At 44.0% G+C, this 16810-nt stretch overlaps 1 protein-coding gene across 5 annotated transcripts in view; it reads right to left on the minus strand.

Moving 5' to 3' along the window:
- The window catches only part of Agtpbp1 (ATP/GTP binding protein 1), a 122026-nt gene that overhangs the window by 94236 nt on the left and 10980 nt on the right, over positions 1–16810 (minus strand). For 4 of the 5 annotated variants that reach the window (XR_003711981.1, XM_028772007.1, XM_028772006.1 and 1 more), the window contains exons 2-4: positions 12941–13005; positions 3322–3446; positions 336–403 (exon numbers count right to left, since the gene is read on the minus strand). Coding sequence is in view for 3 of the 5 variants with exons in the window: in XM_028772007.1 (XP_028627840.1) it covers positions 336–403; positions 3322–3446; positions 12941–12972 (225 nt within the window). In the remaining 2 variants the exon portion in view is untranslated. Of the gene's footprint in view, positions 1–335; positions 404–3321; positions 3447–12940; positions 13006–16810 lie in introns of those variants that run through there. The other variant, XM_028772008.1, reaches the window with a different exon arrangement.

Genomic DNA, 16810 nt, shown 5'->3' on the forward strand with positions numbered 1-16810 from the left:
TGTCTGTGTGAGTGTGTATGTATGTGAATGTGTGTCTGTGTGTGTGTCTCTGTGTGTATGTGTGTGTCTGAGTGTGTGTGAATGTGTGCCTGTGTGAGTGTGTATGTATGTGAATGTGTGTCTGTGTGTGTCTGAGTGTGTGTGAATGTGTGTCTGTGTGAATGTGTGTGAATGTATGGCTGTGTGAGTATGTGTAGGTGGGTAAGTGTCTGTGAGTATATGTGTGAATGTGTGTCTCTCTGTGTGTGTATGTCTGTGTTTGCTTGTGTGTATCTGTGTTCACTTCAGCATCTCTCCTGTGATAGTAACTCCAGTGAAGGCTGTTAGAGGCATACCTCCAATGTTGACAACAGAACTTCCATGCCTGTAGAACCTTTAGTTGTCATTTCCCTCCTTGTTTTTTCTGAAAAGTAAAAAATAAATTTCTTTAAACAAGAACCAAAAAGAATTCCTAGCATTTGCTGCATATAGCCACCACTGAGAACAATATAATCTGGCTCCTGGATATTCATCCCTCTACTGCTGTGAATTCTATTTTGTGGTTATGATTATACTTTCAGCTAACGAGATTTTCTCTTCTTGACTACCATGGACTATCAAAGTCTCTGTTGATCCTTCCAAAAGTCTTAAAATGAGAGCGGACTGTGAGCTGTAACAGAGGCAGACAGCACAACTATGAGCAGAGCTGGAAAACGGCCGAAATCTAAGACTGTGCTCAAACATGCCCACTGTATGTAGTACTAGAGCAAAACTGAATCACATGATTGGAGAACCTTAGGAAGGACTTCCCTGTGAAAGCTGAAGACACTGTCACTCACACGACTGTCCTACAGGTGGGATGGGGACTGTGCAAATACTTCTATTCCACTCGGAAGTTCCTGCACCTTCACAATTCTTTGATCCACAAGAGAGATAAACACATAAGAAGAAGAGACCCAGCCTTTCCTATCCTGTGTTCTTCCCATGCTATCTCAGTTTCCACCTTGAGCTCTCCAGCCAGGGGTCTATATCAAGGCACCTCGTGACAGAATGAAGCAGACAGACTGGTCTTAGTGCCTCAGAATCCAGAGCTCACCCCCCTACTAACTCCACACACTCTCTAAGAGGAACGGGATCACTCTGACATGATCACGCAGGCATGGCATGCAGAGGTTTGGAGCCCTTCTCTACTTTTTCTCAGACATGACTATTAATGCCACAAGAGGATCATGACATTAATCTCAACATTCTGAGATCTAAAAATCAAAAGACAAAGGATCCACTCTCAATGTAGTATATGTAATTAAACTTTAAGAACAGGAGGGCTAAATTCAACATTTCATATGGAGATAATCATGAGACTTTAGGACAAGAGGCCCACATGGGAGAAAAATATCAACAAAAAGGGCCACCAGGGAAAGACTCAAACCAAGCCTTTCCCTAAGTGCCTCGCCTCCTACCATCACCTCTCACCCTTTCCTGCCTTCTTTTGTGTTGATTTTTAAAAACTATTAACAGTTTAAGTTCTCTTCTTGGTGCTTCCTATTAGCAGTAAGTTCTGCATCCTAACATGGTCCATGTCCACTCAGAGCAGATGTGCTAACACAGGGAGTGACAAATGCACATGCAGCCTTCAGTGTGACAATTTGTGACAGTTGTCATGCATACTCAACAAGGGTCCAGGACTTGAGCTTAGCATCTGTCACTAACAGAGACCTTCTCCTCTCAGGCATCATCTCACACCAGTCCATGTGACTGTCACAACTTAAACCAGTCACATGCTGTGAAATGTCATGGAAATGTAATCCACCCCTCACATCTGCTCACTGATGCATCCTGCTAACCAGCATGGCACACTGTGTTCTTACACTAAAACTCTTTTATGTGTGTATCCCTTTTATGTATGTATTCCTTTTATGTATATATTCCTTTGGCAGTCTTAGCTTTGATTCAGCCCAGCTGCCCCCACCAAAAAATAACAAATCTTACAAGAAAACAAAATATTACTTCAAAGAGCCCTTACATCCTTGGTATACAAAGTAGGGCTGGTGCCTTAAATAGCCAAGTCACTTTAGATATTAACAGATATAATCAGATGACACAGAGCTCGGCCACTAATGAGCCACTAAATTCTCAGCTTCAAACAGTGAAACCTGTGTGGCTGTGAACACAGTCCACACAGCCTCTAAGTCCCTCACCAATCTCTGCATCACCCTGTGACTCTGGACACTAAGTGAAAACAAAGCACTGACCCAAGGGCTTCCACTCTACTCCAGGGTCTCCTCTCCCATCATCTTGGGAGACTGTGACGTTCATATGGAGAATCCATGGATTCTTAGCCTCCTTACAACAAAATCGCTCCTGTGCTCTAACTTGTCAGCCTGTGCAATGACCATTCTCAGGACCAGAATGATGCATGAAGATGGAAACTCCAGAAACATGAACACCTACTGAGGCAGGCAGCAAGCAGACCCCTCACCCCCGGGAAGAAGCCAGGTGGGCTACAGCTGAGAACACTCAAAGGTCAAGACGACCCCAGCTTTGAGAGCTCACATCATGCCTGCACATGGCCCATATGCCATGGACAAGTAGGCCTTAGCAGTTTACCAGGCTGGGAAGGAACACTGTGTATTAGGCACACATAGGTTTCTCTGGGTCTCACTATGGCTCACAGCTGAGAGTCTCAGAAGAGCCTTAGGGCTGGACTTGCATGTAATACAGGAGTTGTTCAGACTGTTGGGGTGTGGTTTTAAGGGCCAGTGATACTGTGTGAGATGGAATTATAAAAGTATGATCTTTTTGGAAATTGGGGTGCAAGGTGTGTTTTGGTGCTTAGTAAGCAGGATCTAAACTTTGATCCCTAGAAGATGAGCAGAGCCCACAGATGCCTGCCCATATCTGTGAGCACTCCAGACACACGGACTAATGTGGAGAATGCAAGCAGCAGTAGTAATACACGGGGTTTCCGACAGAAAAAATGAGGGGGATGGCCACGCGTGCAGACTCTCTTGTTCCTGGTTGTCATGGGGTGAACAACTTGGCTGCTCCCCTCTCCCACCACAGCATGCTGCCTCCTAAAGGGCCCTGAACAACGGAGCCGCCTGGCCATCAACTGTGGCCTCTGAGGCAGAACCAGAGTACACACTTCCTGCATAAGCTTTCTCTCAGGCACCTTTCTGAACAGGGATCAAATCTAACAAGCACACTGAGAATCAACCTCTCCAAAGGCATGCAGTCTCCTACTTCCATCCAGTCATCACAAACTGGAACGTTCTTCAGAATCAAGACACTCTAAAAAATTATAAAAGTATTCCATAAAACAAGGAAGGGATTTGAGTTTACCTTGACTTTGAGCCAAATGAAGAATTTTGGATGTAACATATCTGGCAGTCTCTGACTCTGCAGAATCCGTATTGATCTTCTCCAGCTGAGCCAGGAGTCCCACAACCCGAGAACTATTGGTAAGGCTAAAAAGAACATTACTGTCCATTAGTGTGGATTCTGTGTCAACTGGGAAGAAAATCTTACTCACAAAGATCACTGTTTAATGTAAATATTAACCATGTCCACATCACAGTCCCTCACTGCCTTTGTAACAGTTAATTTCTCATGGAGAAATACACTCTATTTCAGAAAAGCACAAACCACAAGCACACAAGCATGTATTCACTCATCCAGGAATCCTCTGTCACCCTGCAAAGTTTGTTCCTCTAAGCCTTTGTACTTGCTTGCTCTTCTCAAAACAGAAAATCCCTTCCTCCTGCCCCACTCCATCCTTATCCACTTTACACTTGCAAATCAAGTAAGAATCCACTCCACCAGCTGTGCCCTAAAGCCACCGACCTCTGTGCTCCATCCTGCATGCCAATATGTACACACTTGTCCTACGTGACACTCTCTCTGTGCTCACGCTCACTGTTTGAATGTGTCCACATCACCTGGCTCTACTCTTGCCAACAGACTTTAATCAACACCCTCAAGCCAAGTGCAGTGGCCCGTGCCTGCAAATCCAGAACCTGGAAGGCTGAGGCAAAGGGATTACTCCAAGTTCACAGCAAGCCTGGACTGCAGAGTGCTTTCCAGGCCACACTGGGTACAGAATAAAATACGACCTCAAAAGAATAAAATAAAATAACCTGCCTCTAATGTACAAGTCACATAAGTATATCCACGAGTTACAAGGCTTTTCAGGTAGTGGGAAGTGATCTGGAGTGGGAAGCAAGGTAGAGAAGTCAGTGGGTATCAGAGGAAGAGTGCAAGGGTAAGCAGTCCCCACAAGCACCTCTTAAAGGTACCATTTAAAGGCAATTCTGATAGAAGTTAGACAGTGAGCCCCTTAGACTGTGGCAGAAAGGAGTCATGACCACTCAAACTCCAAGACAAGCATGTAGACTCTGAGGTGGCAAAGTGGCCGGAATAGCTATGAGGGCCTGTAAAACAGCAGTCAGAATGGAGCGTGTACTGGGGAGCAAGCAAGGAAGACCCACCATTCAGAGACCAGGAAGCCTCTCCAAGGACTTGGGATTTTCCATTTCTTTGATTTGGGTTGAGTTTTGGCAAAAGAGCAATGTATTCTCATTCCTTAAAAGTTCTCCTTTGAGAACCAACTACACAGAGTGTCCATGACCTTCTCAGAAACCACAGCGTGTGTGCACCTCACCCACCCCCTCCCTGCACACATCATACACACAATAATAATAACAGTGGTAAATATCTCTCTGGCTGGTGTGCTGGAATTCTGCCTGATCTGATTTACCATCTGTGAATCAGAATGACCACTATTCACAGAATGGCCCCTACAGGTTCATAAGTTTGAATACTTGGTCCCCAGTTGGCAGAACTATTTGGGAGGGATTAGGAGGTATGGTCCTATTGGAGGAGACATTGTCAGTATGGGCAAGCTTTGAGGCTTCAAAAGATCTTTCCCACCCACAGTGTACTCTCACTCTCCTGCTTGGGGTTCAGGATTTGAGCACTCCGCTATGGTTCTGACTGCCTGCTACCAGCTATCATGGGCCACATGGAACTATAAGCTAATATACATATAGCAACTGAAACCCTAAGACACCATCTGCCATGGTTACACAAATGACTCTGTGTCAAAAAGAAAGAAAGAGGAGCATGGGGAGAAAACTGAGGAGGAAGAGGAGGAAGAAGAGATGATGATCCCTTCAACTAGCTCGCACTCACCAACACACATCTCAGCTAGGATCTTCTGCCAGCTGATCCCATTTCTCTGATGCAAACTAAAAGGATATTTGTATCTGTTCTCTCTCTTTCTTTATACACGCTGCCTGTTTTAAGACACTGAGCTACCTTCTGGAAATCAGAAATGGCCTTCACTTCATTCCACTAGCTCCACAAGCAAGTCACACACCCACAAATGAATTTTAAAGAAAATGTAATTCTAAACGTGCCTGTGATGGTTGGTTTTCAATGACAACTTACCACAACCTGTAGTTGTCTAGCAGAGTTTATAATACCAATTATCTAGATGGGGTTGTCTTATGGCCATGCGTGTGGGGTTAGGTAAGCAACCATGGATGGCACCAATTCATGGGCTGGGCCCTGAGCTCTCTAAGAATCAGGAAGTTAGCTGAATAGACGTAAATGAGCCGTTGCTGTGTGACTCCTGCAGCTACGGCGGTAACCTGGAGCTTCAGACGAGATAAACTGCTCACTACGTTATTTTTATCAGGATATTTTATCACAGCCACAGAAATGAAACTGGGCCAGTGTCCAAAGGAAGAGAATCCGATCCTGTGGCCAGTCCTGTGACCGCCACACTAGAGAAGACCATGAATCTAAATTCTAGCCAAGTGAGATGTGGGTACCAGAGAGACAGGTGACTTACCTATATCCTTTCCCAAATATCCTTGGAGAAAGTGCTTAGAGACAGGAGCAGTACAGTGGGAAGAGAAGGCCCACTCTGGCCCTTAAGCATGGCGGTAGCACATTTGAACCTATGCTCCCACTACATTTGGATCTCTATCAGCTCAGCCTGTACCTGACCTCACACATATCAGCTACACATGCTCTTTCTGTAAATCCAATATCTGTCTGCTTAGTCAGAACTCTCTAACATTCATGAGTCGAGAAAGTCCAAAGACAATCTGGAGAAACTGGTTCTATCCTTTCCTATGTGGATCCCCACATTCAAACTCGGGCTGTCAACCTTGTTGCCAACTACAGTTACATACTGACCCACCGCACCAGCCTGATAGCTATGTATGATGACATCCTTTGCCAGGGCAGTCAAATGGCACACATTAATAAAAACCTTAACACAACACAAAAACCAGATCAGGTTATCGCAAAGATAAAGTCTCCTCTCCACTGTAATAATCTCAAACACACGTAAGCCCAGAACCATCTATTTTCCAAATGATACCCTACCATTCACCTGTCAATCGACCACGGTTAGCAAATTTAATTCCTTTGGGGACCTGTTACCACTTCCAAAGGCAGGAGTCCAATGCTTTCCTGACCACACTAAAGCTATTCTGCAACCTCAACTTCCATTTCCCCCACAGCACAGACGTTACCACCCACCACAGCTGTCAGCACACAGGCAGGCAGAGCCGGACTCTGCAGGAGTCGGTGTATTCAGTCAAACTGCTTCCTGAACACTGGCAAACAAGTGTTTGGCATCCTCCCAGTTCTCCAAAGCCTGCCACCACCAACAGGGAAAGTCAGCCAGCTCTGTCACCTGTGGCTCTTCCTTGATAACCTTGACCTAAGTGGGTGACGAACAAGCACCTGCTACAAGCACCACCGAGAAGCAGAGCCCTCAATGCTTCACACAAGGCAAGCAAACGTCGACAGCCAGTTTCCTGGCAAGCTGTTCCACTGCAGACACTGTGGCGGTGACCCAGGCAGCCTACTGCCCCAGGCTCTCAATGTTACTGTGCTCTTGGAGAAGAAGCCCCAGCAGCCCTTGAACGAGGACATTCAAAGGAGTGCACAGCGGAGATGAGTTCGGTCCCATGGAGATGGCTAGATGGGACACACGCGTTTCCACCCCTGAAGCTGTCCTTGGCACTGTACTCTTTCCCCACTTGCTCTTCTTTCATGGGTATGTATATGTATGCCATAAGTGCTAGTTTTCACAGCCTCCCATTTCCTCTCAACAAGGCTTCCCTCCTGCAGATGTGCCTTCCATGTGTGTGGCACACTACGGTTAGTTAGGAGGTTATTTTCAAGGGCACAGGCAACTTATGAGTGGCTATATCATTGAAGAAAATCAGACTCTTTTTCAGCCACCACTAACTGCCACTAGCTCCTCAGAGAGAGTAGGAACTGCTGCTTCTTCCCCAATCTGTGACAGCATGCTGACAGCCCACTCCTATGAAGTCCTGTGCAGGTAAGAGCTGGAGTGAGTTCCTGAGTACAAAGGCTCATCCTGTACACTCCTCATTTATAATGGTCCTTGAGGCCTGGAAAGGGAGATGCCGGGTCCCACTGGAGCTGAGGATGCCGCTGCCACTTGCTCGCTGTGCCCTGGCTAGTTTACCTGGCTAAGTGTAGCACTAATCTGCTGACTGGTGAAGACTGCCGTCTGCTGGCTGGCTGCCTGCAGATGCAAAGGTCAAAGTGTGACGGGTGCTTTGATGAACTATGCAACTCTGTGCTGCTTCTCCTCAGTCATAATGGAACATAGTGTGGTCTTCTGGGCTGTATCAAAACTAGACCATCCTGCCTTACATATTTAAAGAGCTGCTTCAACTCTGGTGTGCTGCTTAGTTGGGAGCCTAACACGCTTGCCTAACATGACATTAGATTCGATGCCCAGCCTCATAAGACCAGTTTGGTGGTGCACACCCATAATCGCAGCACCACACCTGGGAAGTGGAAGCAAGGTCACCACTGGCTACACAATAAGTCTAAGGCCAGATTTGACTATTTGAGACTGTTTAATCTGTATTCTATATGCAGATCTATTTTCTATTAAATATCCTCAAGGTTTTAAACAAAATAGTTCAAAGTTTTTAATAAAGACTACTGTGTTGTGGCAACTACAGGAAGCAGGGAAGCATAAAGAGGTCATCAGGGGACACTAGAGGGGGGCAGAATAGAAGTCACTGGAAGGGAGAAATGGAGAAAATAGGGAAGGGAAGGCAGTCACACAAAAAGAGAGAGCACAGGGTGAGGGAAATAACAGTAATGATATCTGGAAAAGCCACAGAGAATTATAATATTATATAGAGTCACCTATTATATATTTGCCTACACTTACACAAGCTTAAATAAAATTTTTCCATGGGGTATGACAATGAATGTTCTTCCCCAAGAGACACAGACTATCTAATAAAAGTCCTCATATCAGGCATTTTCATGCCCTTTGGAGTTGTCAGTCAAGGGAGTCCCAGAGAGTTCCAGAGCAGCATGCTCTTGCTGTTGCCCTGGGTTGCCTCCCAGAGGTGGAAGATGAGTCCCTACTGCTGAAGACACATTGCACTTTAGATACAGGGCCCAAAGGATCTGAGCTGGATCTGAGCTGAAAGCCCCTCCCTAAGGACTAAATCTCATGGTACCAGGAGCTACATGAGCTTCCTAGGGAGGACAGCAGCCAAAAGTCACAATGGCTTCATAACTTCCTAAGTGTGAGGTGAAGTACTGTGGCGGTAACCAACAGCTCTCTAATTGGACTTGAGGTTCTTTTAACAAGGGAGAAATCCTATTGGAAACCTAGCCAAGTACTGAGAGATAGTGAGGTCACGGATCCTCATTTTACTAAGAGCTTAATTCCTACCTGCAAGCTAAGAACCTGCCCTCACACCTACAGCGGGTGTCCCTCTCCTCCCTCATTACAGACTTTACAGACCATTCCAGAAAGGCACTCTGATCAGAACCAACCATGGCGTATACAGCCCAACACCTGCTCCTCTGACTCAGGAGCACTGTGGGAATGCCAGCAGCAGAGCCTACTGCGGGGTCCTGTCTTCTATAAGTGACAGAGAAGCCACCTAACACCCATGAGGGCTCATCAACATGGCTGCCTGAACAAGACCTGAGGAAGGACACCACCAACAGGCATGCAGCATGGAGGGCGGGGATCTCACGGGGCTCCAACCCTCCACGAGAACTATGGGCAACTAAGGACTGCTGAGAGTGGGAGACACAGCCTTCCCCGGAAGAAGCCCTCAGTTGGCTATCCCATCCCAAGTGGTCAGCCTTGAAAATGCATATTGACAAGTAACGTTATATGGACTAAGCGAGCTATATTTGTATATTTAGGAACATATATCAACAAATAAAAAGAAGGCATGAATTTGAGAGGGAATATGGGGTGTTCATTACATGTAAGAAGTTGGAGAGAGGAATGGAAAGAGGAAAACGTACATAGTTACACTATAATTTCAAAAGTAAAATATATTTTAAATTAACAGAATAAAAAGAACAGTTCCTTGAAAAAAAAAGTATTAAGACTAAAAGTAAAACAATGGGGGAATGAGGGCTGGCTCAGTGGTTAAATACCACCTGCCTTGCAAGATGACCTGAGTTGGATTCCCAGAGTCCACAGAAGTGTTCACAAGAGTCTATAACTGCAGCTCTGAGGATCTTTTGTCCTCTTCTCACCCTGGAGAGCACCAGGCAAGCAATCACAAGGTACAGATACATACATGCAGACAAACACTCATACACATAAAAGTTCTTAAGTAAACTAATAAATATATGTATATATATGTATATATAAAATTACATATATATGATAGAGATAGATAGAGACTATTAATTCTAATTGTTTAAACACTAGAGTGGCTATATTAACATCAGACAAATAGACTTAAGAAAAAACTACAACCAGGAATAAAGGGCATTTTGTAATGATCAATTCCTTGATATATCTTAAATGTCATAATACTTTCAAAAACTATAAAGCAAGATTGATTTACAAAACATAAGAAAAGCATAGATATATTGGGATCATGGAGATCCCAATATTAGACAGACAGACAGACAGACAGACAGACAGACATATGGGAGAGAGTAATGAGGTATCCAGGAAAGTGGCTGTGCACAGAGCACCCAACAGCAGGATGCACATTCAAGTTCTCTAGCAACACAAACTGACCAGGCTGCACAAGAAAGCACAGCCAATCAAAGGCAAGATCTCAAGTACACTGTGCTTCTCATCTACAAAAAACGAAAACATCAGTTAAAACCCCTGAAAATTCCCCACACACTTAAAAATTAACACTTTAAAAAACAGATCAAGAAAAAATTAAAACAGAATTAGAAGTCATCTTGAGGATCTAGAGAGAATGCTGATATCAAGAGCACTGGCTGGCTGCTCCTTCCTGAGTTAAGTTCCCAGCACCCACATGGTGGCTTACAACAATCTGTAAGTGTGATTCCATGGGATCCGGCGCCCTCTTCTGCTGTGTGGGCATACATGCAGACGGAACACTAACATACAAAAATACATATATAAGTAAGTGAATCATTTTTTAAATAATGTTGAACTGAACAAAAACAGAACATCAGAATTAATAGGATATACAATTCGATGATTAAGGAGAAAAGTAATAGCAACAAATGTCCAATGAGCAAACAAGTACCTCAAGTCACTCAGCTTGCAGTGTATGTGTTCTTAATTTAAGGAGAGGGGGAAACCACTCTGAGTAAGTAAAAGTCGGGAAATTAAGAGACAACAACAAAAAGAGCCAAACGCCCCCAAAGTCACTAAAACAAGTTTGGTTTTTTTAGAAAATCAATAAAACCAAATAAGCTTCCAGCCAAACTGTTCAAGCAAAGAGAGAGACAGAGAGAGAGAAGGAGGGACAGAGAGAGAGAGACAGAGAGAGAGTAGGAGGGACAGAGAGAGAGAGACAGAGAGAGAGAAGGACGGAAGGAGGAAGGGAAGAAAGGAGAGAGGAAGGGAAGGAAGGAGGGAGGGAGGGGGAAGGAGGGAGGGAAAATTATCAGAAAGAACAGGAAACATCATGACAGCCTTTATAGACACTAAAATAGAAGGACTTTGAGCACATTCATTAGCATAAATTAGACAACACAGAAGAAATGAACCCGCCTCAAACAAGACGGAAAGATCCAGCACTGAAGTGTGTCCTCTAGCCTGGGTGACGTGGCTCAAGCATGCCTATAGCCAACACGCAAACATGTACACACACGTGTGCACAATAATATGTGTATGTAGACTCACTTCATGGTCATGAAATAAATCATAAAATAATAGGAGATATGGAAAGTACAAAATGCATTTCCTATGAAACTGATGTAGTTTTGACATAATTCAAAGTTAAAAACAACCCCCGAGACTGTTACTTCACTCATTCAGACCTTTGGAGGGTACATTTTCAAATTCTCAATCTCATTATGCTACACATGCACAAACTCTCTCTCTCTCTCTCTCTCTCTCTCTCTCTCTTTCTCTCTCTCTCTCTCTCAGACCTCATTGAGACTCTCTCATGTAAGCCCCCACCTCAGATGTACCCCACATACTCGCAATACCTAATACAGGATAACTCACATTTGAGTCTTCATTAGTCTCCAGTTAGGAAATAGCGACAAGGTCTGCACATTCTCAGTGCAGACAGCAAACGTCACTCTGCAGGCCTGAACCTCATCCACTCAGTTCCCCTTACAGCACCCAGCTCTCCCCAAAGACAAGATGAACAGTGCCATGGGCTGAATATGCGATGCTTCCATGGACTTGTGATTTACATGATGTGGCCCTAGGGTTGTTGTTACTTTAGAAAATTATGGTGATAGGAGACAGGGGACAGCTAGCAGTTGCTGGGTAAGTTTTCACAGGTGGGTCAGCTAACCATTCTGTGGCAGTGGCCAGCTCTCCTCTACTACAGGCTCCAAGAACAGTAACATCCTACCGCATTCACGGGGCTGCTTACATGGACTGAAAACTTAAGCTGTCTGCCAGATTTCACCCACAGTAATGCAAGAAGAAGTAACGCAGTGCATGCTGACAGACATTATAAATCAATTTAGTACAGTGAAGATTTAGTGACTAACCAGCCTAAAACAACAAACAATAAATATCTAGTGTAACTTATTTCAGGAAGTAAAGACAAGCTGACGTGAGAAGCCTGTGCTTTACAAACTGTATGTATGTACAAAATTTAACTATTAGTGGAAACAAGCTGGTTACTTAACCTGTTCAGAAAAGTAAGGCTTGAGCCCTGTGAGATGGCTCAGTAGGCAAAGGCACTTGTCACACAAACCTCATGACCCAAGTTCAATCTCCAGAACTCACATAAAGAAAATAACTGACTCCCAAAAGTTGTCCTCTGAGTACCATGCACAATATGGCATGCATGCCCCTGCACATGTATCATGCATATGCACACAAAGGAAGGAAAGAAGGAAGGGATAGGGGTGAGGAGGGGAAGGGAGGAGGGAAGAAAGGAAAAAGGGTAGAAGGGAGGAGGTTCATTTTATATATATGCACTCACATGCACACACACACATCCAAATGGCCCTGAATACCTTCCTGTGGAAACTATACAGTCAGTGAAATAGTATGACTTATGATAGTACAATTTCATAAAAATAACTAGAAAATCTATGATTTAAGAAATAAACATCATCTATAAAAGCAAATACAGTATTACAGCACATATAGTACATGAAAACATCAACTCTAATACTGCTAGCAAAGTAAAGCCTTGGTTACCATCAGTGTTGGCGAGACCTCAGTTACTCCCAGCTAGTGACACTCTGCCATTGGCACACATTAGCATTAAAGTCCATTACCCAGGAGAAAACGGGCACAACAGAGCTAATGTTTCAAGACTGCACAGCTAATCTACAATTAGTAAGGTTTCCTGACTTTTAAGTGTAAGGAACCAAACCAACAGAGATGACGTATGTCCTTCCTAAAGCATGCTGCTCCAGCACCTCACTGCGGTCCGTCCCAGTGCCGGCGCTGTCTATTCCTGCACACCACACACACCAGTATTCACACACATCGAGGCTGCGGTACCTTTTCTCTCCTACCACTTTTAGCTTGCTCATCTTGAGTTACTTCATTCCAGCATTGCAGATAATCTGAAAGAAAAATGTTAATACTATCAGGCGCCTAACACAATTCTGGTTTTTATGCATTAGGTGTTATAAAAACCATACAGTGGAGATTATAACACTGGAAAACAAGTAGTTCTACACAGTCGAGTCCATCACAGCAGTTTGCCATATACAACTATTAAAATACCCAAAAGCAGTATGGAAAATATTATCAAACTTCTAGAGCTACAGAAAGGCAGACACCAAGCATTACATTGAGGCCTCTGGAACTGTAAGTGAAAATAAACTCTCTTCCTTAAGTTCTCTTCCTTAAGTTCTTTTCATGGTGGTTTTATCGCTTCTACTGAAAAGTAGCTCATACAATCAGTATTTCGATTTCTTCTGAGATCGTGTTGCCATGCCTCATTAATTCTCAAGGCAACCAGAGCTTCCCATGGTAAGCTGATCACTGCTTACACGGTAGCACCAAACTGGTAAATGTGTATTTCTATAGGAAAACATGTTTAATGAATAACAAGTTGTCTAAACACGGTAAAGAGGCTTACCAAACATAACCTTAGTTAATGTTTTCATTTTTAGAAAGTCCTTATTATATAATTTAAACCTTCCATCTTGACTTGCATTTTTTTAATTTTCAGATTGTAATTGAAAACTAATTACCAAAAAAATAGATAAATATCCTGGATATCTTTTGATTTGATACACCAATGTTTAGTGAAACCCAATTTTGTCACATCACTAGAAAACAAAACAATCACATTTATACATATTTAGTTAATACTATATTTCAAAGAGAACATGCAAAAAGAAAAAATTTTAATGTTTTATTTAAAAGATACAAATATGTCTTTTTTGTTTTGTTTTGTTTTTTTTATTTTTTCGAGACAGGGTTTCTCTGTGCAGCCCTAGCTGTCCTGGAACTCACTCTGTAGACCAGGCTGGCCTCAAACTCTCGAACTCTCAAACTCAGAAATTCGCCTGCCTCTGCCTCCCAAGTGCTGGGATTAAAGGCGTGTGCCACCACTGCCCGGCCAAATATGTCTTTTTAATCTTTGTTAAATATATATGCATATATAATTATGATGTAAAAAAACCATGTGGACTGTTTTTAAGGTCATTGACAAATTTGAAATTGCACTTTTTTCCTTTAGTTATTTCTCTAGGTAGTTAACTACATAAAGTCAATTTCCAAGATAAAAAAGACATTACACACACAAAGGTGGCAGAAGACCTCATATGAGCTTTTGAAGTCCCTACCGCTGTCCTAAGCAAAGGCTGTCCTGTCCAGTTTAAAGCTAGACATGGAGTTATGACCCACAATCCCAGCACTCAGGAGACAGGAGTAGTACGGTGTTCAAGACCCAGTCACACAGAGGTTAAAGTCACCCTGAGCTAGCAGACCTTGTCTCAAACCAACAGAAACCACCCAGGGCTGGAGAGTGTGGCTCAGGTAAGTCCAGGAAGAGCTTGCACCAGCCTGGATCACCAGGAGACCCTGCAATCCCAGCACTCAGCATGTATAGATCAGAAGACACTGCCTCTAAAGGAAGTAAGCAAATGGTTCCGCAAACGGTGTTAGCAGCACATCCTGTGAAAAGCTAATCACATTCTGGTTTCTATTCCCCCGAAGCACTCCAGCTGGCCCACCCAAGGGCTGGAATTCAAGTGTGCATTCCACAGCTCACCCTTACTGTGAACCTGGGCTGGGGTCTTCACCAAGAGGGGTCAGAAAGACCGTAAGAGACAGAATTGCGGATAATATCAAGAAAACTGCTTTTGTTTTCCCAACACAACAGGTCAGCTGTACACATGAGCTCACAACCACTGTGACAGCAGACATAAGATCTGTATAGCTCCAGACAGACAGAAGCCCAGCATAGATAGTGCAAGTAGGCATAAATCTCACCACTAGCTGTGTCTCTAATGGCAGTTGACCGACACTGGGTGAGGGAGAGCCATCTGTCTTTAACACTGTGACACCTTGTAGGTCAATCACATGCCAAGGTAGCTGAGCAACACAAACTGAACTCAATGGAGGTAAAAATAGATGAAAAAGATCTCAAAGCTGGATAGAAAATGATAGGAGAGAAGAGAGGGTGTGAATATGTCCAAAATATATAGTATGCAGTCCTCAAACAATAAAAATATTGTCTAAAGCTATTCAAATTTATGGTTTACAATAACATACTCAGCTTCAGGTGTGTCCCTACCCTTTTTTCGGGAGTAAATAAAAAAAGTCACATTTACTCCCACAACGACTGAAAAGAAAACTGAGAAGGGAGAGAGACTGGGTAGCCTGCCTAGAAGAGTCCAGGGCCTAGGGACCAATGACTCCACAATGACACTCACGGGCCATAATGTCATTACTTCTGTCTTGAGGAGAACGAGTCCATGGTGCTTTCTGCAATCCCACTGCTTTGCCACACCTACCAACACAGGTCTTGTCATTACCACTAAACGCAACTGGTAGTCACCAGTCAGTTCACTCGTCCCTCACTGCTCATGACACAGGATAAGGCCTCACAGAAACACTCTACCACACTCTGGTCTTCTGCCCAGCCTTTACCGGAAGCTCGGGACTTGGGTGTTTCTGCCCTCTTCCAACTCTAGACATGGTAACATCACCTAGCTTCAGGGCTAAAAATCTCACTTGACATTAAGGTCAGACAACAAATCCACCTACCTTCCTTCCCACCTTTGCCTGCCGGAACCTACCCGACTCTCGTTCAACTGCTCTCTCTGAACTGTGGCCTCACCCTTTTCTCCTCTCCATATCCTTTTCCCCATATCCAGTTCATAGGAAAGTTGAGGTCATTCTACAGAGGGCACATAAGATGGCTCAATGCATAAAGGCATTTACACCAAGCCTGATAATCTTAGTCTACCATCCAGGGTCCAACATGGTAAGGAGAGAGCTGACTTCAGCTGTCCTCAGACAGACAGACAAACATATATAGTGTAGAGAACATGTTAGCAGATGATGATGATGATGATGATGATGATACGCACACATTCAAACCCCAATCATCTCATGGGCTGCCATCACTAGTCACGTGTCTATCATTCCAGGAACAACTTACTCTCAGTGCAACACCTCGAAGGGACACTTACCAAACCCTGGAGGGGAACAGACCACCAGTAGGAAGCCTGCCATCACTGAGCTCAAAGCCCTACACAATTTTTCACTTCAATGACACCAGAGTGCCTAAGGGCATATCCGCAGGCATTTCCTTCCTTGCTTCTTCCCCTCTACACAACTGCACTCACAGCAGGAGTGTTGGTGTGAGCTGCCTGGCTTCCCCCCACACACACACAGCTCACAGCTGTTGGCTCAGACCCTCTTTTCAGTGGAAGCCATCTCAAGGGTCCTATTCAATACCACCAGCCACCTAGACCAGAGGACACACGGGGGCCGCGCCCCCTGTTTTTAGAACACTTACTGCCCTCTAAAGCAGGGATTCTCAACAGTAAACAAAGGCTAAGCCAAACCTACTGGGTTACACTTGAAAGTCAGCACTGGGAAGGCTGAAGTAGGATGAGTACTCTGAGTTCAAGACCAATCTGGGTTACATAGTGAGGTCCAGCTCACCCACCTTACCCCAACACACGCACAGCAAACAAACAGCAAGCTGCTATGGTCTGAATGGTGGTGTAAACTCCAGAACTCAAAGTAACTTCTTAACCACCAACAGGATAGCAATGGGGAAACAGCCCCTCGAGTAGAGTAGGTAGTATCCTTAATATATATTTTAAAATCTATATCTAATTACATATTTTAAGATATACAGTATATATAATTTAAAAATATAAACTGACTAGCTTGTCCATT

This window comes from Grammomys surdaster, unplaced genomic scaffold, assembly GCF_004785775.1.
Source record: "Grammomys surdaster isolate TR1022 unplaced genomic scaffold, NIH_TR_1.0 211, whole genome shotgun sequence".
Lineage (NCBI taxonomy): Eukaryota > Metazoa > Chordata > Mammalia > Rodentia > Muridae > Grammomys > Grammomys surdaster.